The following is a 26,561-nucleotide window of genomic DNA, read 5'->3' as shown; positions in this document are numbered from 1 at the left end:
TAGGCTTTTGATGATGACACGGCTTTGCCTTGACTCTTTGACCCACGCATCGTGGAAGCAAATCCTAGGAAATTCAATCTCGATGCAACCGAGTTGAGCATACGAAAATCCTTCATCACAAGTACTCGGCAAGTTGTCAGGGTAAGGAGTGTGACCTTATCGTCCTCTTTGTGTGGAAGTGGCTGAGCTTCTCAGAACGCTTTCCTTAATTGCAAACTAATACATCCCCTCTGAAGCCGCTTCTTCACGTGAATTAAATGCCAGTTTCCCACTTAGAATTTCTCTAGCTGGAAAAACAGAAGTCTGTCTTCAGTCTCATGGTCGGGACTGTTTCTCAGAGCAGAAGCAAGAGCCTGCTGCTGGCTCTGGGAAGCTTTGCTTCAGTTGTGTCTACTTGTCCGTGCCCCCCGCCCCTCCAAACCTGTTTAGTTCTCTCTCTCCTTGTTATTTCTCTCGGTGCTGTTTCTGGGCCAAAGGAAGAATTGCTGTTGCAGAAACCATTTGGTTTCTTGATGGATTTGTAATCACTTTGCATTGTGAAGAGGAACTCTTCTGGGGTTGGATATCGGCCTCTCGCCGTCTGAGTTTCAGCTTTGGAACTCTCTCCGCCCATGTTACTGACATTTCCAGGTGCCAGCGTTCGACAGGCTTCCGGGAGTCACCCAGAGCAAGCGGGCACTCTCCGAGTGCAAAAACGAGGGCAAGTGAACACATGTGTAGTCTCAGATTATTTAGAAAATAACCTATTGTTTAGAAGCCAAGCGAAAGTATCAGTTGAGTAAAATCTCGTGTCGTTAAGATACGTTTGTATTTTGGAAGTGTACGGCTAAGCCGTCTGATTAGCATAAGTAGATGTAAGACAACCAGCTGTCTTTAACATATGCCCTAGAAAGCAGCTTCCTTGCATAAAGAAACTTGGGATCATATCAGCGCTAACATATGGCTTTGTAGGAGTCATCTTAGGCAGGAACCTGGGTATATGTTTGCCAAAGGCTTTATACCATGTGATTTCCTTTGGAAATTTTTTCAAATGGTAGGTTACCACGGAACTTTATTCTCGTTCCTAGTTTTGCGCATCAGCTGCCTTTCTGTGCACAGATACCTCAACTGTGTACAAATAAACCCTTCGGTGGGGCAGTAGCGTGTATGGAGCCCTGGGCCCCCATCTCTGTAACGAGCCTTTGGACCAGACAGTCCTCATTTCTAGCCAGTTCAGAAAGCTATTCTGGTAAGGGAGCTCCATGGGTCGATGAGGTATTTTTTGGTAAGGTAAGCAACTCCCCCATTATTTATTTTATAAATCTGGTTTGCTTTTTTATTTTTTGTAATAGATTTTCTGAAGGACACTTATGTAGATGTTGGCATTTAAAATGGTACCTTCTAGTGAAGCATATTTTTTAAAATTTCATTTATTTTCCTTTAGAGGGGAAGGGAAGGAGAGAGGGAGAGAAACATCAACATACGGTTGCCTTTTGTGCATCCCCTGCTGGGAAGTGGCCTGCAGGGAACCGGCCTGCAACCCAGGCATGTGCCCTGACTGGGAATCGAACCGAGGTTGTCTGGTTCGCAGGCCCGCACTCAACCCACTGAGCTACACCAGCCAGGGCTGCATATTTTTTTTAAGAACTTTTTTTGAAAGGTTTATTTTATTCTCATTCGAGAGAGGGGAAGGGAGAGGCAGAGGGAAGGAGAGACATTGATGTGAGAGAAACGTTGATTGATTGCCTTCTGCACAAACGCCAACTGGGGATCAAACCTGCAACCCAGGCATGCGCCCTAACCAGGAACTGAACCAGTCACCTCGGTTATGGGACAGTGCTCCAGCCGAGCCACACCGGCCAGGGTGAAGCATGTATTTCTCGACCTTATTCATTAGAGTCGTTCTTTCTGCAAGGTTGCACTTGTAAATTTTGCAAATTGAAATTCAGAGGTTAATATATTGAATGTTAAATTAGTTGGCATAGTTGGAAGTAGAATTCAAAGTTTGTGTTTGTAATATCAGAAGCATTGTGTAAAGTGCAGTCTTTGGAAGAAGCATTCTAAGTCAAATCCACACGTCATAATGTTGCAGCTTTTGGAGCTGAGACCTAAACCTGCCTCGGCCATATATAAGATCCCACTGAATACGCTAGGGCTTCCATCCTTCTCATTTTGATGGGAATGAAGTCTAATGAGGTCGTGTAGAAGAGGAGGAAGCCGCGTGGTTGTTACTCAGACCCCCACCCCCCCTCCCACCCCAGGAGCACCTGCAAATGCTGCTGGTCACTTGCCACGGGTCTTGGGAGGAGTTTCTAAAAGCTGCATAGCTCACCATTTGCATCTGTAAAGCAGTCTACTGGCCAAAAGAAAATTATAAAGTATTTTGCCAGCCTTTAAGAAAAATTAAATCACAATAATTTTGTATTCACATCAAATCATTTTAAAGTATATTGGATTGTGGTTATTATGACAGCAAATTGGCTCCTATTTAACAAAGTGTTTTTGTTTTTTTTCACTGTATGTAACGGGTCCATTCATTTTTCTTTCCATACAAAATTATTTCTGATGCCACTCTGGAAATTCACTCTGGTGTTAGAAATGGTCTATACTTCACATGAATCCAACTCCAATAAAATAAGTGACCTGCTCGTTGCATCAGTATTTGAGAGCTTTTCCGGGTGCTTAGTGGTAATTACCCTAAAGTGCATGGCTTGTCACGTGTATTTCACTTGAAGACGCTGGCCCTTGAGCTCAGGCGTTTGTGCCTGAGCCCCCAGGTTGCCATTTTCTGACCATGTGGCCTCGAGAAAGTGCCTTGAGCCCGTCTGGAGCTCAGTGTCCTCAATTGTAAACAAGAGAGAGCAGCAGCTTCCCAGGTGCTTCGTGAAAATTCAGTGATAATGTGCGTGAGTGTTTAATGGTGCTTCTGGCATATTCCTTTCCTCTTCTCATCTAGTTAAATTCAGTACCCGTGCCCTACCCATGTGGCATTGGTTGGGTGTCATCCCGCAAAGCAAAGGATCACCAGTTCGATTCCCAGTCAGGGCACATGCCTGGGTTGAGGATTTGGTCCTGGTGGAGGCATGAACGAGAGGCAAGCCATGTGGGTTTCTCTCTCGCATCCATGTTTCTCTCTTTCTTTCTCCTTCCCTTCCCCTCTCTCTAAAAACAAATAAACAAAATCTTCTAAGAAATTATAACTTTAGTACCCAGGTTACCTGTTTTGTAAAAGGACATTGTCTCTTTAGTTCCTTTTGAAACTAAAAAAAGTCAAAGAATGCTGTCTTCTTGTTTTAAAAAATGAACAAATTACGTGTAATTTGCTAATGCACAAAATGTTGACCATGACTTTGTCTCATCTGAGGATGTTCATTTGCTCTTGGTCTTCTCCTTACCTCATTAGGACATGAAGGACCAGATGTCAGCTTCCTCTGCGCAGGCGTTGGCTGAAAGGAGAAACAGACAGGTGAGCAAGCATCCAAATCTGCGGTACCAAATCAAAGAAGACACACGGTTACATACTGGAATTTTAAAATGCTGACATCTGGGGAACGTGTGATCAAGCAGAAGCCCTGTGCATACTGAGCCTGGGGGGAGGCCGGCAGGTTTGGTGAGAGGCCAGCCCCAGCTCTACTGTGGGCCGTCCCTGGCCTGCCCTCCCTCCATCCCTCCATCCCTCCATCCCTCCCACCCTCTGCCTCTCTCCTCTGGGTTTCACAGGGGGCCAGTGCTTACTCGTCTAGTTCTTACCACACAGCCATTTACTCTGCACCTGCTGGGCACATTCTGTGTGCCAGGTTCTGCTAAGGGCTGTAATTGCTTAGCTACTTGTCTCTTTCTCTGCTGGACTCCAGGCCCCTTGATGGTAAGGATGGATTGCGTCATGCTTTTTTGGTTTTGGTGGTGGTGGTAGTGTTGTTGATTTCTAGCTGTTACTACATGGTCTACCCGATAGAACTCACTAGATACTTCATGGTTGAAACTTTATGAAATTTAAAATAGAATGAAAGGCATCTGAGGAATCTTAAATGTGTATGAATTTAATGTGTTAAACTTTTCATTTTAATCTTTTTTTGAGGTGAGGTCCAGTTTTTATTAGTTATCACAAATAAATTATGAAACCTCATAAATTTCAGAAACCAAAGCACAGACGGTGGTGGCCCATCTAAAAAAAAAGCGACAAGAGGGCAGTTCTTGGGTTTGGGGCACATTTTTTAAATTAGACACTTTGATAACTGACAGAAGTTCCTTTCCAACAGGTAAAAAGTACAGTCTTTTTAAAGCAATATACAATACTCCCCTAGAATATAGATTTGATTTAAATTTTATTCAGACTACATAAAGTTTCCAGTAGTCCATTTCGTAGACTCTTAAGAAGTCAGCTCAGCATTTTTAACTAACTGGGGATCGGTTTATGATGCAAATTCCTGCTTTGTACCTGTGGGTGCAGCCCGACCCACTAATTTGAAATCAAACATCAAAGCGTAGTGAGGAGGCGGGGCCAGAGTGACCTGGCTCCGCCTCCCCGGTTCCTGCCGCTGCGTTTCCTTTTTCGAGTCACTGTTGGTTTTCCCTTCCTGTCTGCCGGCCTTGTGACGGTGACGTAGCAACGCCTGTCTGTCTCCCTAGTCTAACCGGATAGTGTAACCGGGTGAACAAATAAAATCTGCATCTCGAGCCCCTAGAGTCGCTGTAGCAGAGCCAGCAGATGTTTCAAATCTTGACCCAAGTCCAGCTTGGGGCAGAGCCATCCGCAAGATCCCTTCCTTGGTCGCCTTCGTACCCAAGTCGGTCACTACCCAGCCTCCTAATTAGACGTAGGCCCGCTCTGCCTGAAGCTCCCCGACATCCCGATCTTCCTCCCATAACCGCCTCAGAATTAGCCCTGTGTCCTGAGCCCCCGAGCCGAGCCCCTGAGGGGGTCCATTTGACTGAACTTACCCCTGAAAGTCCAATGAGGAGGTCAGTCTCCGTTGGGGGGGGGTTGGAGTGCTTTTCAGACAGAGAACCAAGAAATCAAGCTTTAATAGTTCCAGAGATAAAAAGCAGCCGGATGAAGATCTGGCAACTAGAAGAAAAAAGGATCTGAGTCACCAGCAGGTCCTGGTTCTTTGTGCAGGGCTGGTGTGAGTGGTCACTCAGACCAACCAGTCAGAAAGGCTCGCAGGGCTCCAGTCACCAGCAGCCTACACTGAGCACTCGCCTTTCTGCTGGCCTCTGCGAGCATGGACGACACTCCCAAATTCATCCTTTTCTGACTACAGATGTATTTGAATTCCCACTGGGGAGCTGACGCTGGCATCTGGGGGCCCTGGTGGCGATACTGAGTTCAGGGCAGGCACTCACCCAGGTTCCTGGGGTCAGTTAGGCACCCACCGTGGCCGCGCCTGCCTGGTGAAGTTGCCCCCAGTTCCCCGTCTGTGAAGCCTGTAGCCTTTAGGTCAGCTGGCAGGCACTGGGACTTATTCACGGGTTAAACTGAACGCCTGTGGATGGCTCCTTGACTCTCGTGCCTTCCGTGTGTGAGACTGTGACTCGGCTTCTTGTCGTTTTAAGAATCACCTCGTCCCTTTCAAAACCCAAAATCCTCTTGGGTCATAGGACTCCAGATCTCTAGAGTCACTTAGACCAGAACCTGGGGGTCTGTGGTGAACTTCTGAGGGTGCTGCGCAGAGCTGGCCTGGAGACTAAGTGCTTTTGGATCTTAAAGCTGTGTGCAGGTGGGCATTCGTTGACTTACAGTTGACATTTGTCTGCATTTTAATGGGACAAAGCCCACTTGTGAGTCCCATTGGGCGAGCCCAGGGACCGAGAGCCCTTCCTGGCATTCCTTAAATCAGACTTGCAGGGACCAACCTGCAGCACCAGGTAAAGGCGCCCTGGGAAAGCGGACGGTGAACAGTGTGAGGCCTCTGTGTCGCCGTGATGGAGCACGTGTTCAGAGACCATAACAGTCCGTCTCTCCTCCCCCCCTGCCCCACCCCTGCAGGCACTGCTGGGAGACAGTGGCGGCCAGAACTGGAGCACTGGAGTGCCAGACAAGTATGGGCGCCTGGACCGCGAGCTCCAGTTAGCCAACTCCCACTTCATCGAGGAGCAGCAGGCTCAGCAGCAGGTACTGGGACCGCCCACTGAGCACAGGTGTGGAGGCAGGCTCCTCCCGGGTCCTGCCAGCCACCAGGCTTTGCTAACGACAGGCAGGCTGGCCCAGAGCTCGCCCTGCGGCCGCCTCTGCCCACCTGTGTGATGACGGCACATACAAAGGGTTTCCAAAACCTCCTCTAGACGGGCACGACTGTTTCTGGAGAGCCGGGCTTGATTAGGTCTCTTAGGAAAAGCAGGCCATGCCTCCAAAACACACAAGCCCTGACTTAAAAACAAAAACAAACAAAAGAACCCCTCTTCCCCAGCTTCCACTTGTTTAACTCAGTTTTTTGTTCATTTTTAAAAAGGCACACTTTCAGAGAAATTGAGTCCTGGTTTTTTTCATTGAAAATTATTGCTGCTCTCGTTACACATGAAAATGGTTGCTTTACTGGAGGTGAAGGGTAGAAGGGAGATTAATTATGTCTGTGTTGTTGCTTCTGATGTGTAGTCTGAGTGAAAAAAGGAAGCTAATAATAATATACCTGAGGATTTGAAGATTATCTACCAATTGAAGCTATTGGTTCTTAAATAATTGTATTTTATGTACTTTATATAGGTTCTGTGTTCTTTTTTCATTAGCATGTTTGCTTAACCAGCTGTCTGCTAAAATTGATGTTAATAAAGTTTTTTGGTTTTTAACAAAAAGTGAGGAGGCTACCAAACAATTAAGTATTTATCATGAAATAGTTGTCCTTGACGTAACTCACTGCCACAGAGCTTCCTCTGGTTTGTCCTTGAGGGAGGAAAGGACTCTGTGTGTGGTTTTCCCATGGCCGGAGACTTGCTAGCCTCCCTTGTGTTTACGTCTGTTGTGGACTGAGACCTTGACCGTGGCAGTGGGCTTCCTCTTCCTGGCACCCCCGTGTCTCAGCGGTCACTGTGCAGGTGCTTTTGGCCATTGTCTGTTCCCTTGTTGGACTCCAGCCAACCATAGTAAATCCTTCTTGGTGGTTTCAAGACCCGCTGACTGGTCACAGTTGGAGCAGCAGGAGATATCAGTAGCTGCACAATGCGCCCTTTTGAGCAGCGTGTTTTTGAAGGTGACGGTCTGGGCCTTTGGTTTCTGGGCTTCGCTTCTGAATGTGAGTTGTCCCAAGTTGGCAGAGCAGCTAGCAGCTGCTCGAGTGCTGGGCTTGGAACCAGGTAAGACGGATTTTAATTGCTTGTTTCCCGTTTCTCTGGCACCAGCTGATCGTGGAGCAGCAGGATGAGCAGTTGGAGCTGGTCTCTGGCAGCATCGGGGTGCTGAAGAACATGTCCCAGCGCATCGGGGGGGAGCTGGAGGAGCAGGCAGTGTGAGTCCGAGACACCCCTCTCGGGCCGTGGAGCTCAGGGCGAGAGCCGTCTACAGGGCCCCTAGCAAACCCGACAGTTACATACGAGTAAACCCCAGAACTGCTTTATTTATAGTGGCATTTTTATTGTGTTTTACAGACTAGCCTCTCCAAAAGAAGCAAATTAACAGGGTTTTAGGCAGTTGCGGTTATTATTATTTTTCAACACCTGCAAAAACAGGCGCAGCCTTGCTCTGAGCAGGCACTTGAAGTGTTGCAATGAGTGGGACGTGAGGCAGATACGGCCGTGTGGCCTCTGTGGGGACCTGGTGTCCCCAGAGGGTAAGACACAAGCTAACTATGGGCCCATGACTGTCCCACTGCATTGAACAGAACTTTTTGCTTTGCATCTTAAATTTCAGCTTTATGAGGAAAAACTTACAATGTTAACTCCAATTAATAAAAAAATCTTCCCCTTCAACAATCAAAAGTAGAAACACAGCTGGGTTTGTTTTCCTTAAGCACAGTCTTTTTAAACTCTGAAGCTCGACACCAAAATCGTCAGCATTCTTAAATGCTGCTACGTAATACCTTTACCGTTGTGCCGGGCAGATCAGAAAGTCTCCTGACCCAGTTTTGTGTTCAGCGTTATACCCTCATGTACTGTTATAAATTCCGACGGGCACCTGCTTTGGGAGGCCCTGGGCATGAGCAGAGGAGCAAACGAATAGTCAGTGTCCCTGCCCTCAGAGCCCACCACTTTCTGGGTGGACTGGACATGACAGAAAGGAATGCACGTTACTACGTGGTGACAGAGAAGTGGGAGGACTGCTGTGAGGGGCAGGTGCCTGGTGCCCGGAGAGCCCTGACTTAGCCCGAGCACAGGGCTCTCTCTGCAGAGGCATCAGGTGTTCGACTGTGGGGACCACCCCGGGCCCTGCTGAGGATGTTGGCTAATATATGGCACATGAGATGCACTCCTTTCTTTCAATTCCAAAAATCTTGAGTCCAAAAACTTATCTGTCCCAAGGATTTCAGGTAATAGGCCGGGGACTTGAATCCCAGTGGTGTCTGCCTCACGTTTGCTAAAACTAAGGCCCAGATCCTGATTTAACTCCGTGACCAGCGCACGGCCGAGGCTTCAGGTTTACCAGCCGCCTTCCACGTCTGCTTCCCTTTCTAGCATGCTGGACGATTTCTCGCACGAGCTGGAGAGCACTCAGTCTCGGCTGGACAACGTGATGAAGAAGCTTGCGAAAGTCTCTCACATGACCAGCGGTACGTATGGTGTTTACAGCAGGAGAACGCTGCCCTAATTCCGGACCCAGTCCCGGGGGTTCCGGCACGGTGTGCCCCATCATGTCCCTTTCCTGGGCACATTTCTCCACAAGTGGCTGGCGGCTGGTGGCTTTTCTCCTGATGGAGCAACTTTCTTTGCAAGTACAAAATCCTTTTGTATTTGTTCTAATTCCTTGCCAACATTTTAAACCAATAATTGAGGAGCCATTTGCTGTTTCTCCTGCACTGACCTCATTGAAAGAAGAACCCTCACCATTTCAGAATAAGGTGCCCCTGCGGATCGAACTTAAATTCACAGTGAAATGTTCCAGCAAACTAGCACCAGGATGGGGATGAAGTAGTAGCATTTTTCAAATCAGCCACTATATAGGAGGATGTGTCCCAGTGAGTCTGCTTTTTGATTACTACAACCGGCCTCCCCCGTTACATGAGAAATAACATTTTAAATGGAAGAAAATCCAGTTTGTTTTTTTTTTCACTTGGTGGGGGTGGCTTGGCAAAGGAGGAACTGAGACTCGCCTTGAGGTGAGTGAGGTGTTCTCAGGCCTCAGCCCCTCCCCCACGGGGACCTGCTCGCTTCTCCACACCTTGCTTTTCTGTTGGTTTTCCCATCGGGCACATGTTATGAGAGTCTGATACCTGAGCTGTCTGAGGCAAGGTTTAGATACACGTGTATATTTGCTTTTCCGCAGTTTAATTCATAGTCAAGTTACAGTTCTCTGGGGCTCAGTTTCTTGTTGATTAAAAAACAGGGTGATGCCTGCCTCTCAAGGTCACAGTGAAGACTCACTGAAATAGTAATAATTAATGCACAAGTGTCTAACAGTGTCTTCCATGTATTAGCATGTAGTAAGTGTTTTTTAAAAAATCGTAAGACAGGCAGAAGTGGCCCTAAGGGGTGATGACCTGTTATGTCCAAAACAAAGGGACGCCCCTAGCCAGGCCCAGCTCCTGCTTGCTTTCCAGGACTAAGCACATGTACTTCCATCAGGCTCGTCCTTGCCTTAACGCGGGCATCAGTTTGGTTCACCTTTGACACTTTGCAAGAAAGGTTTGCAAAGTCATCAATCTCTCTGACTCTTTCTGTTCTCTCCTCTTTCACCCCACCCTTGTTTTTTTTTTTTTTTTTTTTTTTAAGGCTTTAATGAAGTATTATATAACCATTTTAAACACCAGCCCTCCCTCTAGTGCATGTATTAGCTGCAAAGTCAAGTAGCTACTTCAGCACCAGTTTTGTTTGGGGACAAGCAATTGAACAAAGATGCAGTGTCTTTGCTTCCCAGCATTCCGGGTATGAATAATTTAGAAAAGCACTTGCATTGTGATAAGCTGTCCAGTGTGTATAAATAGCACTGAAACTTGTTTATGCTTTATTCTACTTTCTCCCAGAAGGAAGGTTTGGGGAGCAAAGTGAGAACTTTAGTTATATTTGTCTAGGAAAGAGAGCCAGGAAACAGAGCATTTAGCCTGAAAGGCCCTTCAGTTTGGAGAGGTTGCCTGTGGTTTTCATGTTCATCTTCGCTTGCTCCCCAAGAAAGATTGTTCGGGGCCTCCTGCTTGGTGGTGTCTGCTTCAGTTTGAGGACAAGGCAATCTGTATTTGTGTCTGCCCTCCGTAACTTTTGGGAAAATTTACCTACAGAAAGACACACTGAAGTTTGGTTAGGTGGTAACTGAGCACACGGTCCACCGCTCCTGAGATGCAAAACATTGGCTCTCCCACAGCATTGTGGGCAGAGAGCCACCAAGACCCCATACTCACTTTTTTGAATTACCCGAGAGAGACACTATCTCATCATTCTACCCAAAGCATATCCTTTTGAGTACATAGTAACGTTTACTTTCCTTCGTTTACCAAAAATTCTGTTATCTTTTCTCTTTGGGGGGGGAATATTTGGGGAGGAGAAAAAACTGCCACTGGAGTTCCCTCTGCTCCCCTGCGCCCTGAGGCAGGTCTTGAGCTTGCAGGAAGCTGGTTAGGACTTTCCACTGGTCACAAGAGCCCTTGTGATTAGTCCCCTCCCCTTTTCCCAGAAGTCAGCTAAGGTAACTGCTCCCTGCTACCTAGTTCATGCTGCATAGAAGCAGCTTATCACTTCGAGGGGAAATGGCCTTAAATGAGCATTCCTGGGTTGCGCTAGCTTGCCCGTGGATGTTCTCCTTGATGAAAACTCCCATTTAAGGCAATCGCGTGACGGCAGGTGGGGAGGGGGTTGGTTGAGGCTAACCGAAAGCCAAAAGGTGGAGAGCTGGTTCAGTGTTGGAAATCCGGTTTTGAAAATGGCAGGGTGCCTGGGTGTGGGGGAGAAGTGCTGGGGAATTAGGTGTGAGATGGGGGAGGGGTGGCTAGGAAGCGATTATCTGGACTGTTTTGTCCTGGGAGAATATGGACTGTTTTCAATGACAGTGGTTTTAAATTAGCGTAAACATTTTTACATAGGTGAAAGAATGGTAGTCACTGTAGCTTTCTTGACCACTGAAGTGACAGCTAAATGGACTGAGAACAGCACCTGGAGTCGGCCAACCCCGCCTACTTTGGAATGGTTCTCCTTCAGACAAGGAAGGCGCAGACTTGGGGTCTTTGCCCTCAGCACAGTTAGGAAGTGAGTTTCTAGCGTGTCTGAAACAGAGCAAGCTGGTCATCAGCAGGAAGGTATTTGCTTCACTTATATCCTTTAGTTGTATTGGCTGCTTTTAAGATTTTGCTCTCCAGGACATTTAAATTATTTTTCTGAAGTTTTGTGGACTTAGTATTGCCTTATGGAGAGTTTTATGATCTATTTTCTTAGATCCTGACCTTTTTTTATTAAAAGATTTTATTTATTTTTAGAGAAAGGGAGGGAGAAAGAGAGGGAGAGAAACATCACTGTGAGGCTGCCTCTCACACACCCCCAGCCAAGGACCTGGCCCTCAACGCAGGCATGTGTCCTGACTTGGAATCGAACCCACGACCCTTTGGTTTGCAGGCTGGTGCTCAATTCACTGAACCACACAAGCCAGAGCCAGACCTTTTTATGATGTGAGTCTCAGTAGCCATGTCTCAGTAGTCTCAGGTGCTGAAACCTGCAGGCTTTCAAATAAACTTCTGATGGATCAGAATTTGTTTACAGTTCTATTTAAATGGAACTCTTCTCTCTAGCAGTTGACCTGCATTTTCATAGGATGACGCAAGTTTTTTCCATCAGTCTGACTTGCTGTGGAAAATAGCAGGACTCATCAATGGAAAGACCACCTGCTGTCTATACCTGCTCAAGGTCAAGGCCATCCTGAGAAGGATAGCATCCTGTGCCTAAGAACGTGTGTGAGGGTGTTCTGGCCTGGCTGTTTCTCAGCAGCTCCAGGGCTGCTGTCGCGGAGTCAGGGCAACCACAGCCTGGATTGGGCTGGAGCTGGGGATCCCCCCGGGGCCCACTCCGTCCCTTGGGGCCTCCTTGCTGCTGGCCATTGAGATGGACTCTAGCCACCTTGCTTCCTGTGCCTTTTTCCAAATCGGTGGTGGGGCAGAAAGCTTCAGGAAAGACAGTTCACTTTCATGGACATAGAAGCTGTGTGACTTACTCAAACATGGTCACTGGTTAGTAGTCTTACTTCTTTCCTGACCAGGGGTGTGATGAATGCTCAGGGTCCCTGGAGCCCACTTTTTTAGCTCTTTGTTCCCTGAAGTGACCAGCTATAACTTCCATCCCCTTTCCATCCTCCCATAGTGCTCCGAGGACCAGACAGGATTACTGCGGAATGAAATGATTTGACCTCAGTGGGAGATTAAAGCAGATGGGCTTTGATCCATAATGCCAGGGCCAACACCTTTTCCAGGGATGCAGTAACCGCCAGCAGAAAGCTAAGCGCCACAGGTTTTAATTAAAGACCTGTGACAGGGAGCACAGTCTTATCACAGGGCAGCGTGTGGGGATGGCTAATGCGGGTGCAGTATGGGCCAGGAGCAGAGCAGCGTGGGAGGACCAGGTGCCTGGGCAGGTTCAAGTGCCTCTCTGCCCCCATCATTTGCACATGCTGTCCCTTTTCTGCTTCAAGGGGTGGCCTTCATTTTCACGAGACTGCCTTGGGGCGGGGGGAGTTCTGAGAGCCAACCCTCCTGTCCTGCCTTGCAGATCGGCGCCAGTGGTGCGCCATAGCCGTCCTCTTTGTGGTGCTGCTGGTTGTGCTGGTCCTCTTCCTTGTGCTGTGACGGCCCTGGAGCCCCGGAGGAGGGCGAGGTCTGCCCTGTGCCGGCTGGCGCCGTCCTCTTCTGAAAACACAGCCCGAGCTGACTTTTCTCTGTGACCACCACCGAGGCAGCTCCTCCGCCCCAGTGCTGCAGGAACCGGTGGGAAGGGGACAGAGCAACTGCACACTCCTGGCGCCTCTCCTGACCTGAGGTCAGCTCGCCACGGCCTTGCCTCTCTGGACCTCGTTCCCCATGGAGGGTCTCTGCGGAATCCAGAGAACTGCAGACTCAGTGAGTGTTCGCCGTTGATCCTTCCATCCATCCTCGGCGGCTTCCTCCTGCTCAGTCAGCAGCCACTGTCCCCTGCAGAAGGACCCCGTCAGGAACGGGGCGCCCCCGTCCCCTCCACTGCCCCTGAGAGCTGCTGTTACGGGGCCAGAAGGCCCAGAAGCAGTGTGTGTCAGGAGATGCAGTGGTTCGTTCTTCAGGAATAAGGCTGCCTTCCCAGGCGTATCTTTCTGTGGTGAGAATAGCGGATGGGAAACAGTGAGCAGCTCTGCGCTCTGGGAGTGCTAACACCGGGCCTCCGGACTTGGAGGGAGGAAGGGCAGCGTGACCTCGCGTGGGCACAGCTGGGCGAAGGGCGACGAGGTCCTGGGAGGTCACGGGCCTGGCTGAATTCAGGCGGCTGTCCCAACAGCCTCTCCCTCTCCCCACAGAGGTGAGATTTTTATTTTAGGGTGACCCTCAATCCAGGGCTGCTGAGCGGCCCACCTGAATGGATTTAGGTCCCGTCACACACTGCCTTGGCGGGACCGGGTTGGAGGAAGGGTGGCACATGTATTACACGTAGTTAGAAGCCGTAATGACAGGGAAGGCTCGTTCTGGACCAGGCTGTGCTTGTCTTGTGAGTAATGGCAAAAAGGGCAGGCGAACTATTTTTTCCCCCCTAAGATGACAACTCGATTTTTATCTCCACTCAAATCACTGAGCCAATCCAAATTTAAATAACATATGCTTCGGTTGAGTTTTAGTTGCTGAGACACTTAACTTCAGGCTTCTGGTGACTCTGTAAGTGCTTCCATGTGCACATGTTCATAGCATATTTTTATAACCGCCCGCCCGACCCCCGAATGGCCTGACATCGCAGCCAGAGCCCGGCGGCCTTGCTGCGTCATCACCATCGCCCTGCGCACGCGCAAAACGCAGCGACCCGGGGATAAAGTTCCAGCACTGGCTTCACACCTCATTTTTTGGGGTCCATTCCTAACTTCTCGTGAAACTTTTTTCTTGTTTGTATTTGTTTTCATTTTGTTTTGGTCTCTTTTCCTATTTTTTTGTGATTTGCGATGATGTACTTGCCCAGCTAACTTTTGAATTGCACTTTTTAATAAATATTTGTAAAATTTTAAAGAAGGGTATTTTCTCATGTTTAGGATTGTGGCAGGTGAGGGATTCTGCACACCTATGGAAGTTAAAAGTAGATTTATAAAAACTGAAAGGGTCGTTGGCATCTGTGTTTACATTCAACAGTTTGATATATAAACATTTCTTCTCACACTAGGAAAAAAGGGTGATTATTACAAAGGGCTTCAGATGTAGGGTATAGAGTATTTGTTTTACTAATTTTGGGGACTTACTCAAATAGTCTTCTTACGAACTAAGACCAGGGGCGGCCCTTAGGTTTGCATCAGGATACACGAGTCTTTGTTGCGACTTCGTTAAAACGTGGGGCTTGTCTTAGGACTCTCATCCGCTCTCTCCACGCCACACCGGGCACCCGGATTCTGACCTATGTGGCCACCGCATTTCGAAGCCATGCCGTCGTCCGTCCTGCTCTCCCCAGACCTGCTGTGCCCTGCAGAACTGCCGTGTGTGTCAGGAGGCCCTGCTGGGAACATGCCTGACCCATGGATACTCCCCTGACTGACTTCAGGGACCAAGTTTTGTGACCCTGAGGCTTAATTACCTAACGTTTGGATATATTTAGAATCGACATGCCCACCCCACCAATTTCCGTGTTGGCTATACAGTGACTACCGTGGTCCAGACTCATGGGCGGAAGCTGAATAGAGAAACGCTCAGAAAGGGAACATGTGCTGAACATAGGAGCCCTAGGCGCAGTCTGCCGGCGGGGCCACTGCAGCCCACACTCGAAGGGGCCGTTCCTTGGCAGCCGCCTCTTCAGGTGTTCCGCAGCTGGCTCCGCCCCAGACAGCACTCCTGGCCACGCTGGCTCGACCCTGGGTCTCACTCAGCCTGGTGCATCCTGACTGGGCTGTCACTATAGACAAGAGGTCATTTGAAAGCCCTCCACTCAGCCTCCAAATTGGTGATGAAGAGGACAAGCCGGGGGCTTAGGTTAGGCTGAGGCTGCTAGAATGACATCTTGTAGCAGAGCTGGGCTCCTTCCCTCCTTCAGTCTTCACACCTCACCCCATATTCATCACCTAAAGAACTGGCAGAATGAGGTGGGTAACGGAGAAAGAACTCCATTAACGTTCATGGGAAGGACACGTCGCTGACCACTGACTTGGAGGTAGAGTGAGCACCGAACCGCGGAGTTTGCCGGGATGGGACCCAACTGCAAAAGTGAAACACCCCTGGTTTCAGTGGAACGTCTGACCGCGCCTGTGTGGGAACGGAACAGCCCCAGTGCCCCGCGCGCCACCACGGTGTGGCAGCTGTCACAGGAGGATCTTCACGCCCGAGCCCGAGGGGGAGAAGCTTGGCGGCTTGCCCATCACTCTCTGCTTTTAGCCGGAGTTAAACAGACTGAGGGGTTTGGGAGCCAAGGACTTGGCAACTTCCCCTCCTTCTCACCTCGTGAGATTAGGGCTGTGAAGAGAAATCTGTCTCTGTTAAGGGCTGCACCTTCTGTACGTGAAGGCTGCAGAGCCAGCATTCTGCTCTTGGCAATCTTCCTGGCTGTGAAGTGGGACTGAGCTTTCCAGAGAATTCATAGCACTGGAAGATCTAAAAACTGAATGATACAAATGAGTTGCTCTTCCACTCTGTGGACTCTGGCCTGTGTGGCTTTGCCTTGGAAATGGCGGAACGGATTTGTAAACAACACAAAATTCAGACTGTCTGCAAAGCCGAAGTTCTAATGATGGGACGCACTTCCTTTAAACTTCCCTCCTGTCTTTCTCTTGCTGCCCTTTCTTTCCCTCCCAGATATTTTAAGAAAAAATTTTTTTCCCTTGAAGAGTGCTCTTTGTTCATCATGAGCAGAGAGAAGGCGAAACCAAAAGATTTGCAGACGGGGAGGGAGCCCCGTAGCCCCTCCGCCTCATCTCCCCTGACCGAGGGCATCTCTCTGGGAGTGCTCCGAAGGAAGGCCCTGTGAGCCTCCACTTCCGGTGAGGGCAGCTGTGTCACCTGGCTGGCACGATAACAGCAGGTGGTCTTCCCCAATGGCCAGCTGCCCTTACCCGGCCCCCGGCCTTCACAAAACATATGCTTATCCTCAAAGGAAGGAGGCCCTGTTCGCACAAGGCCTGCCTCCGGCTGTCAACTCCCTCCATGCTTACTCGATAATGGTCCCTGGGAAACTGCTGTTTGGGGTCAAGTCCAGAAGCCAGGAACAGGGAGAACAGCCCTGCTGTGGCCCTCCTGGTGCTGGGGCTGACGCTCCAGAGCAGCTGACATCTGGGGTTCATGTCTCTGACAGTAGTAAGCTCAGTGAACTCGATCACTTAGTTCAGTCTCCTCGTTTCAAGAGACAATAGCAGCTCTCCCAACAGACGGAGTCGTTTTGATGCGCTGCATCCTGAACTTGGCCCAGGGGCCCTCACATTCTGGGACAAGCTGGCCTCAGCAACATGACTAAAGGGCAGCTGGTGGTACCTTGTCATGGTCACCCCAGCTGTTTGATGCCTTTTGCCTTTGGACAAACACCAAAGCTCTGAAAGTGACAGGCACCTGGGTCACGCTGCTGCCATCTACATGTATTTGGGAGTTCTCTGCATGACAGTCTCTTTCTTTACTGACTCAGCCATCTGGGGAAGTGGGAAAGAAAGAAAAATAACTTGTTCCCCTGTGACCTAAGTTCTGGCGTTGGTGTTTTCCTTCTGACATGACCTTCGTCCTTCCTGAGGCCGTGCCGTGGGAGCTGCGTTTAGATCACACGTAACCTGCCCTACTGCTCGGCTTTCACACAGGCGGTTCATGGACTGGGTTTGCCAGCCGCAGCCTGACCCTTGTGAAGAAGTGTGTTTCACCATTTCATTTTTAAGGTTATGAGTGTTCAAACCCAGAAGCCACTTGGTTATTTGGGAGGTGTTAGATATTAGACCACCCAGCTTCACTGTTCTCTGACCACAGCTTTCCTGGCCCTGGTGACAGCCGGGGCTGCTCTCCAGCCAAGCTTTCTATCAGCCCCAGGGTGGGAGCAAGTTCAAGGTGGTTCTTTCCTGCTCTGTAGAAAGCAGGTTTAGCTGAGACCCACTAACTGAATGGCAGTTTCGGCCATGCAAATAAGGTCTCTTCTGGGAGAGGCAGATGTCCTAATCCTCAGGAAAACAGTGCTCTGTCATCCATTTGGGGCGAGGAGAAGCCAGCCAGGTGTCCCTAATAAGCTCCTGGACCTGCTTGTTTGGGAAATGCCATGCGATTACATCCCCAACTGGCCCAGGCTGGGAGAATGCCCAGCGGGAGGGGCAGCCTGGAAACCAGGGAAGGGCCAAAGAAAGCAAGCTGTAAACGATTATGGCTTCATTTTCTTGTTGAGTGGAAATACAATTTTACTGGCTCATTTGTTATTAGAAATGAGTATCATTTAAACGTAGAATGTGTACTACAAGGCAATGCTCAGCAGGACTAACCTGTCATATTTTTCTTCCAAGGATAAATAACCTTGTAGCGTTTCTTTTTAAATAACTAGAAGGTACAAACTAAAGAAGTGAGATCAAAGAGTAGAAGTGAAGCTGCCTGGGTGATTTCCAGACGGTGCTTCCCCTTGTCCCCGACCCCCAGCCTTGCCGGAGGCCTGGTGACAGCAGTTTACAGCCCTGGCCACAGGTAAACAGGTCCTGCTTCTCCGTACGGCGGGTCTCCAAGTGTAGGAGCAGCAGCAGCAGTATCCCCTGGGAACTTGTTAGAAATTCAGATTCTCAGGCCCACGCAACCTCCCAGAGGGGGTGGGGCCAGCAGGCTGTGTTTCGTGGGCCCTGAGGAGATCCTGAGCCCTCTCCGGTTTGACAACCACTGCTACTACTTTGTGGGATTCAGGCTACAATGAGCCATCCCTGCAAAATAAAGCATCTCCCACGACATTCGCTGTGGTCCCGATGTTAAACAAAATTTGATGACACTATAAACTGGAAAAATGTTTTTAAATACTCGTGTGAAATGAAACTTCAGCTAGCTGTCCTTTAAAGTGATATTTTTACACCCAAAGTCTATCAGCAATGTTTTTTTTTTCCTGCTCTTGAAATCATGTTACAACTGTATAAAGGATACTATTCAGTATTAAAGAGAAATGGAGAGACCACGAGCTTTGTCCTGGGTTGTTTTCTTTTTCTTTAAAGTTTGGTTGGTTGGTTTCTGTTTTTATTCTTTTCACACCTAAATATGGCCTTGCACCCCCACTACTAAACATGGACATGAGCATACACCTGGGGTGGAACGTCTGGCTGCTGGAGAGCTGAATGCTAACCTGCGCTTTCTCTGGCTGAGCTGGTTATATGGATTCTTAAGTCCTTCACCCCCCACCCCCTGAAGTGTCACAGCAAATGACACTGGCCACCCGGGCCTGTAGCTGGAAGCACCCACCCTCAGTCCTATATGAGACCATGTGAGGCTACATGCGCTCCCTGGGGGCAGGAATCTGCAACTCCCTGGCCACGATCATCCTCACTGATCATCCTCACTCGTTCATGGGCACCTTCACTGACGTGCCAGGCACTGTTCTCAGTACTTCGTCTGGATTAACATACATAATACTTTAAAATGACTGTATGAAAGTGTGATGATGAGGAAACTGGGACACAAGTAACCAACTCAGGGTCACACAGCTGGTGAGAGGCAGAGCCGCTTACTGTGCCACAGCGCCTGGCACAGAAGTTGGTGCCTCTGTGCGTCCAGAGCCCGGGGCCTGACTTCCCCTAATATGGTAACAACCAGCTTAGGAAGGGGAAAGGCTAACCAGCACATGGACGAGCCTCGCCAAAGGAATGTGTGCTCATTCTGAGGATCATGGTTCACACTTGAGGAGGAAGAGATTCGGAAGCAGGAAATGGCTATATGCGCCCTCTCCTGAAAGCAGTCAGTGCTCTGCACGCCATGGGGAGACGTGGACTGTGCTGTGGACAAGGGGACTGAATCTGCAAGTGCCTGGCTCCACTCGTGAATCTGCTGCGTGGCTGTCATTCAAAGGGTTCCCACTGGCTGCAAGTCTTACATAAACCCCACAGGAGAAAGATGACAAGGCAAGACTGGAGGCAAAGTGTATTCACAAGACAGGGAGACCCGTCCACGGGCCACAATGTGTTTACTGACCCAGTGAAATCAGTAACCCTTGGTCCTTGGTCTCCAGGGTCTCGGCTGTCTGGGCACAGCGCCCCTCCTACCAAGGTGCTGACACCCAGAACCTTAGTGTCAGCTCCTGTTTGGGGCAGGCACAGGCAGAGCCTAAGCAAAAGGTCCCCACCAGTGGACCTCTCAGAGAGGCTAAGGGCCCCAGAAGCCACCTTGGACCTGACCTCTGCAGTGGTGTGTCCTCCCTTCGCTCCCCCCACCCCCCATGCACACCATTAAATGCTTTCTGTCTCTGCTCACAAAAGTCACATTAAGACTGGCCAGCCTTTGGAAAGGGGCCGCCGGCTCTTCCAGGAGCAAATTTCTCAAATTTTGTGTCTTATTACAAAACACCAGTACTTCTGGCCAGCATTTGATCTGATGTGCCAGGCAGGCCTTTGACCAAGGCATTAGGGACCTGATGGGGAGCAAAACTCCGGGTTTAATCCTCACAACCCCCTGAGGCCCGTTTTATACCTGAAGACAGAGACATGGAGCAGTTAAGACATCTGCCCAAGGGTGCAACCGGTAAGTGGTAGAGCTGGAACCCAAGTCTGACTGAACCACTACCCTGCATCCCGTAACAGAAAAAGAGATGCCGTCCGGATTTCAGTGGTGGAAGCAGATGCTTCACTAAGCCGTCTTTCTAACCTGAGAAATGGTGGAGGAAAGGGAAGAGTGAAGAGGCATGAGAAGAGCAGTGGTGCAAGTCCACAGTGGATTAAAGCACCAAACTCCAGCAGCGCCCAAGATAAAGCACAGGAACCAGTTGCCACGGACCTAACCACGTCTCAGATCCTACAAGCCCAGGGTGGCGTTCAGGGTATCTGGTTGAGGGCCTCTGGCTGGTCAGTCGTGATGATAAAATACAGGGTGGGCAACAGGACGTTTACAGTTGTCCGTACAGAAAAAAGACAGGCAGGTTACGATTGTTACAATAGCTTTGTTAACTCAAAATGTCACCATGTGACCGTAAATCTACTTTTGTCCAGCCCTGCATGTTGGAGCTTTTGTTTATGAGGCTGGAGCTGTATGTGAAGGTGAGTGAGACTCATCACATACACTCAGAAAGGCCTGGAGACCGTCCAAGTTGTGCAGGAAACAAAGTTGCGGCGTCTGTGTGCTGCTGTGAGCTTCCAGGCCTCTAACACTCCTTGCTCCTGAGAGAACACAGGAGCAGGATGGAGGCTGCTGAGCCTGCGCTGGCTCTTCCGGGAAGATTTTCTGCTCACCAGGTGGATGGGACCACCTGCCTGGGCTTCCCACTGCAGCCCTTGGCACACTGGTCGGCCTCTTTCCACAGCTGTAGCTGCCTCCACCTGGGGCTACGGGCTGCCCAAGGGCAGGACGGGCCTCTTCCCAGTGCCTGGCACTGGGCCAGACCCCCAAGGGCAGCTCCACACTGTGAGTTGGGGCCTGAGCCCAGACTGCAGAAGGATAAGACAAAGGCAGGCCCAGCAGGCAGCCTGGCATCCGTGAGAGAGCCCCAGATACCCTCCAGGCCTGGCAGGGCAGCTGTTAAGGTCTGGCTCCACGGGCAGATATCAGAGCCAATCCCAGCAGCCCCCTCCTCTGGGCCCAGCACTCCGACCTGGTCAAATCCGCAGCCTGAGAGAGAGCTGGGCACAGCTTCCTGCCAACGAAGGCTGCTGCCATTTCTAGGCAGGTGCTCTGGCTCTACAGGAAAGACGGAAACTTCAGAGAGGATGGGAAGGTGGTGGGGGGTGGGGGTGAGGTGGAGGGGGGTCTAATGACAGCAGGGCCTTTTGAATAGCTCCAGAACAAGCCTGGGGATTTGGGTGGGAAATGGAATGGGCACCAGGGAGGTCCAGTTGTTGCCAGGTAAGTTTGGTGCAGGATAGAACAGCAATTCTATGTTAAAAGGACCACAATAAAGAGCCCTTGGTACCAGTGTCTATAGGAACTAGGAAAAGGAGCCAAAGTAAGCACAAAGGTGTCAGGCAATGCTTCCCAGGACAGGCACCGCTAATATTTTTGAAGGCAGCCAGGGCGCTCATGGGTGGGCAAGGGGAAGGTGTTCCAGCAAAGGCACTGAATACACTAAGCAGACGAATGGCAATGCCTGGATCAGGGGACCAACAACCCAAGCTCCGGACAATAAATAAATACCCACGTGGGAACCCTGTGGCCTGGAGGCCAGTTTGGAGAACCAGGAAGTCCAGTCATACTGCACTCTACTCTGGCATAGGGGCTTCCCCTTGCTGACAGGGATGCAAGGTCAAGGGTGCCTCTTTCCCAGGGGCCAGGCACAGTAACCAGCCACCAGGCCTGGGAAGGTCTGTGTAGCCACCAGCAGGCAAGGCTGCTCACGACCCACCACAGGGATGGAGGGACCAGGCTCCCCCACACCCCCCTACCCCACCCCTTCCCATTCCACCCTCTTAGCACCCAGGGCAAGTTGTTCACCGCCCTTCAGAGCAGGGCCATTAAAGACACTGAATTACAACTCAGGACACACACCTGAAAGAAGCGTTTCCCAACAAAACTTGCTCTCGTGGGAGGCATTAATTATTATTTTTTTAATGCTGGTCTCAGCCCATAAAAGACAGCTTTGGTTACCTACAGTGGGTTATGCCTATAGTTTAGAAACACTCTGGAAAGTGAGCAGCTGGTGCTTCTTCCTCCACTGCCCCTCCCTTCCCGGCAGGCAGGTGGGAACGCCAATCCCATTTCCCTGCAGGAAATCCGAAGAAAAGCCCCTATGCTGGCTCGTGAAGGCCAGCACGGGGCCACTGCTCTGCCCAGAGTCTGTGTGGGCACCGGAGGGGGTACCCAATGGCCTCCAAGTGAAGCAAATCCCATAGGGTCCCCCAAAAGTGGATGGACGCAGGCGGGGACTTGAGGGACAGGGGTTCAAGTCCTGCCTCTGCTAATGATTTGCTGTGTGACCTTGGATAAGCAACTCTGAGTCTCGGGCTCCTAGTTTTTAACCCAGAGAAAAGTGGTCCCTCCCTCACAAAATTGCCCCAAGGAATCAGGTTTGTGTCCTTAAAGCCCCCAACAGAGGTCTGGAGTATTTGCGGAACGAATATTTGCGGAGCAGACTGCCCAGTGACTGCACATGCCCGAATTCTCAGGTTGACCTTGATTTCCCAAATTTGAGCCACGCCTGCGGCTCCTCCTTCACGCGTTAAACTTCAGATGCCGCTCGCACCGTGCCCACACCCCTGTTCCCCCTTCTGCACCTCTGCCCAGCTAAAACTCCTCCCCTCGCTGCCGCCTTCGCCACCTAATTTTAGCGACTCTCGGTCAAGTTCCCAGAGTTGGTCTCTCCGCCCCCCGCCCCCCCCCCCGCCCCGTGCAGATCCTCGAGGGCAAAGTCAGGACGTCTTCACCCCAGCCTCTCGAGCCATCCCAGCCGATGTACGGGGTGGGGTGGGGGTGTAAACCTAACCCCCACCTCCCCCAAGAACCCAGGCCAAGGGCGCACGTCCCTCTGGACCGCCGCCCTGGCTGACAGAGCTCCCGCAGAGGTGAGGGAGGGCGCGACCAAGGCTGGAAGGCTGGCGCCTCCCAGCGGCCCGGTGGCTGGGATGGCGCGGCGGGCGCAGAGCCCCACCCGCACCAGAGCCTGGTCTCCCCCTCGTGAGGCGCGGGGGCGACCGCAGCCGGCGCGCGGTAACTGGCCCGCGACGTTCCCCGTGTCCCCGCCCCCGCCCGGCACCTGGAGCAGGACGCGCCTGCCCGCGGAGGAGAGAAAGCCCTGAAAACAAGTCAAAACAGGTGTTGGCGGGGGCGCAGCCTGCCCGGGACCGCCCGGCTTCTGAACTCCGCGTCACCCTAAGGATATTGACTTGTAGGAGGCCAAAGTTGGTGCCACTTTTCTGTGCCTCCTGTGACTCGAGGTCTGAATATATTAAACAGATGCGGTGGAGGCACAGGTGACACACAGGAAACAGCCACACGTTTGTACAAGACATTCATTTTCCGTGCCTGAACGGTGTCCCTTCTCTTCCCCTTCTTCTGGGTTCCCACCCGTTTTACAAAACCCTGCGTGGGCACGCCTCCTGCCCCTCAGCTGACCCCAGACCACCCCAGGTGCCTTACCCCACATGTGCCAGGTGCCAGCTTCTCTTGCTGCTCACACCTGGCCTGGCGGCAGCGGTTCAGCATCTTTCCTAGGTTCTGGCAGCTTGAGGTAGGGCCCGTCTTTCTCATCGACCTGAGCTCCTGCCTGGCACGTGGCCTGGCTCCTAGTCCTAAGTGAGGGTTCTGATGGTCCTGCAGGGGATGCAGGGCTGGATCCTAAGCAGCAGAAATGAAGAAGGTCAGAAGGGCATCTGGAGGAAAGAGTCCCCTCCCACCTACATAAGACAGCGCTCTGGCATCGCTTTACGCCGAGGAAAGAGCGCCTCTGCCCCACTGAAATTAGAGCAAGGAAGGTCCACCTCTCAGTCCAGAACGCCTCTCCCCCTCCCCCCATGCTTTTCAACAAGGGTTTTCTGGAATGGGGGCAGGGCTGCGCTAGGAAGAGTGGGCTCTGCATTGGAGGGGCCAGATCTGAACGCCCTGTTATTGTTGCTGATCTGGGTTCTCCATCTGCAGAAGTGAAAACTATAAACAGGACATCCCTGGCAGGACTACTTTAACATGTGTCAAGATCCTGGCCCCGACCTGGGAGGTGGTGGATTCAGAATGCCCAGAACTCCTGAGACCTCTCCCTGTCTTGCCCCAGACCCAGCGGCCCCTATTTCCTTCCATTTCTTCCCTGCTGGGGCTGGAAAGGCAACTTGCCATTACCTTACAAAGAAAACAGAGGAACATTTTGCCCTCAGAAGCTTTTTCAGCATGCAATTTCTCCAACGTTTCATGACCTCAGTCAACTAAGGCAGACAAGAGCGCAGAAAGAGGAGAAACCATACAAGGAACAGTTTCCTAACCAGGAAAACAACCGCACCGTGTAAAAACCAAAATGGCTCCTGGTTTTTACAAGAGCTATTTTAAACCACCTTTTATAGAAAGTCCCGCCCTAGTCTCTGATTGGTCCATTTCTATGCAAATGAGAAATACAAGTTTGCAGTCTGAGTGGTCTAAATAGCATTGTCCTGATTGGTCAAAATTATGTGTTCCTATTGGTCATTATGGAGCTGCTCTGATTGGTCCCTAAAGATGCAAATGAAACTACTGTTGTGAAAGTTCTGAGTGGATGGGCCAGGTCAGCCCATTGGTTGAAATACAGTTCCAGAACGTCTTACGTTATTTGGCGCGGCTCAGAATTCAAGAACCCACTTCAGGAGGCTTACCTCCTTGGCGTGTGGCTTTCTGCGTGTGCAGTGGGCCTAAGGGACCTCTGTAAACAATGTCCGCTAGGCTGTGATTATGAATTTGGGTCCCGTTAACCACAAGGAGTCCGTTTTGGAAGGTAGACATCTTCTTGAGTCAACATCTCAAGGCTAGGAACTGGGGTACAGGACTCACCAGGGTTTCCCAATGCCTGTAGGTTCCTGCTGTGGGTCCATTTCTACACTTTGGAGGCCCTGGGTTGGTCTGTGAGGTGTCCCAGTGCCTTCTTCACACCCTGAAGTCCCAAATATTTGTTCCCTTGGCCCCTCCCTCTGCTCACTGCTACAGCCCTCCTGTTATCCCTTCACTTCCCAGCCCGGGCAGGCCCAGCCTCCCCATCCTGCCACGCCGTGGCAGTTTCTCTGGCTCCTGTGGACAAGACCCTACAGTGGGAGGGAGAACACTCACACTCCACAGGACGGCGGTCCCATTCCCTGGCCACCTTTCCCTGAGGCCACATGCCTCCTTCAGGGACTTCGCTCCCTGAAAGCTGTGTAACTCTCATTTTAACCCAATTGTGCTGAAGGCTCTGCTTGTTTTTAACCCTAGCCCACCCGCAGCCATGTTCTAAAACAGCCCTGACTGCCCACTTCAGGCCCCAGTTGCACCAATTTAAGGTCCTGCTTTAAAAAAAAAAAGTTCATTAGCTTTATTCTGACTCCTGCTCACAAATGTACCTTGCCCCGGGCTCCTCTCCCAGCCCGAGGACTGGCTCTGGTGGCATCTGCATCCACCCTGTCCCCTCAACGCCGTGTGCCAACCCGCCTTCCCCTCTGGCATGCCTAGCACAGCTCACTGCCCTGTCTGTGTCCTCCCTCTTCGCCCCGACCCCAGGCCCCTGCCTGTGGCTAGTGGAGGTCAAGTGAGCAAGCAAGCATCCAGACCAAAATACATGCAACTCAGGATAGGAGAAGCTTCAGATTTGCTTTTTAATAAATTAAAACTGACACATGGCCATCCACTCCCAGAGTCCTAGCCCTTTAGGCAGTGTTCCAACCTAGAGAGGGGAAGCGGCCAGGTGGGACAGTCCATCCCTGCAGCCTGTTGGCCTAGCCATAGCTGTTGTCAGGGAGTCCGGGTGGAGAGCTGTGGCTGGGGACAGCCTGGCACTAGCTGCACCGAGTGTCCAAACTCAGCAGAAGGAAGACAGAGGACCTCATGGCCAGGCTCCTTGATCTGGGGAGGGCAGAGGGCAGGGCGTCAGGGACAGAGCTGGTCTGGCCCGTCTCACTAGCCACAGCTGCAGTTCCCCAAAATTGGTCTCTGTTTCATTTTTTCCCCTTCAACCTTAAGTATCACAAAAAATTCTTAGTATTCTGGTTACCAGATAATATCTCCCAGATGTTCTCGCATCAGACCACATGTTCCAGCTGGGTTTGGAGTATATGGTCAATGCTGCAAGGCTGTTTCCCTGGGACACTTTGCCCATTTCTGGAAAAAGCACCGAGGTGTGGCGTGGGAGCTGGGAGGAACAAGACTGAAAAAGGTTCCGGGCCAATGTGGCCCAGCACTTTCTTTGGCTCTGGAGTGTGGGAGGCACAGGAACCCTTGCCAAGGAGTGGGATGGGGCCTGGAGGTGAGGTGATGCTTGGGAGCCCACTGAGTGACCCGAGGAAACTCCTCCCCCTGCCAACAAAGGGGCAGGAAGCCGCTGACACCGCCTTGGGCACAGGCACCCATCTTTTCCTTGTTCTGCATAAATTACATTTAAACAAAATACACAAATAGGCTCCTTCCCTCTCCCTCGGGTGGTCAGAGAAGCCTGGCCACAGCCGAGGGCATTCCATGCCACCCTGCCCTTCCAAGCAGCTTTGTGCATTCCCAGTCATCCCCCCAGGGAGGTTCATGGCTTCCGACAGGGTGACAGTGAGGACC

The 26,561-nt window shown here is 50.8% G+C and overlaps 1 protein-coding gene and 1 long non-coding RNA gene across 2 annotated transcripts in view; one reads left to right on the top strand and one right to left on the bottom strand.

The window, feature by feature from the left end:
* STX6 (syntaxin 6) overlaps positions 1-18,357 on the top strand; it is a 29,410-nt gene extending 11,053 nt beyond the window's left edge. Inside the window, exons 3-8 of the mRNA XM_037145641.2 lie at positions 47-141; positions 3,383-3,445; positions 5,969-6,094; positions 7,315-7,421; positions 8,584-8,678; positions 12,808-18,357. Of these exons, the coding sequence (XP_037001536.2) occupies positions 47-141; positions 3,383-3,445; positions 5,969-6,094; positions 7,315-7,421; positions 8,584-8,678; positions 12,808-12,884 (563 nt within the window). The 3' untranslated portion in view covers positions 12,885-18,357. The remainder of the gene's footprint in view (positions 1-46; positions 142-3,382; positions 3,446-5,968; positions 6,095-7,314; positions 7,422-8,583; positions 8,679-12,807) is intronic.
* LOC128627159 (uncharacterized) lies at positions 4,927-24,950 on the bottom strand. The gene is made up of 3 exons (XR_008391314.1): positions 24,144-24,950; positions 23,451-23,648; positions 4,927-5,047 (listed from the first exon to the last, which is right to left on the bottom strand). It is a non-coding gene; the product is annotated as an uncharacterized LOC128627159 (long non-coding RNA).
* Positions 24,951-26,561: the final 1,611 nt, after the last annotated feature.

The sequence above is a fragment of the Artibeus jamaicensis genome, unplaced genomic scaffold (genome assembly GCF_021234435.1).
Source record: "Artibeus jamaicensis isolate MK-2021 breed Jamaican fruit bat unplaced genomic scaffold, CSHL_Jam_final contig_327, whole genome shotgun sequence".
Classification (NCBI taxonomy): domain Eukaryota; kingdom Metazoa; phylum Chordata; class Mammalia; order Chiroptera; family Phyllostomidae; genus Artibeus; species Artibeus jamaicensis.
Note: the sequence above shows the minus strand (reverse complement) of the source record. Positions and strands in the feature narration are given on the sequence as shown.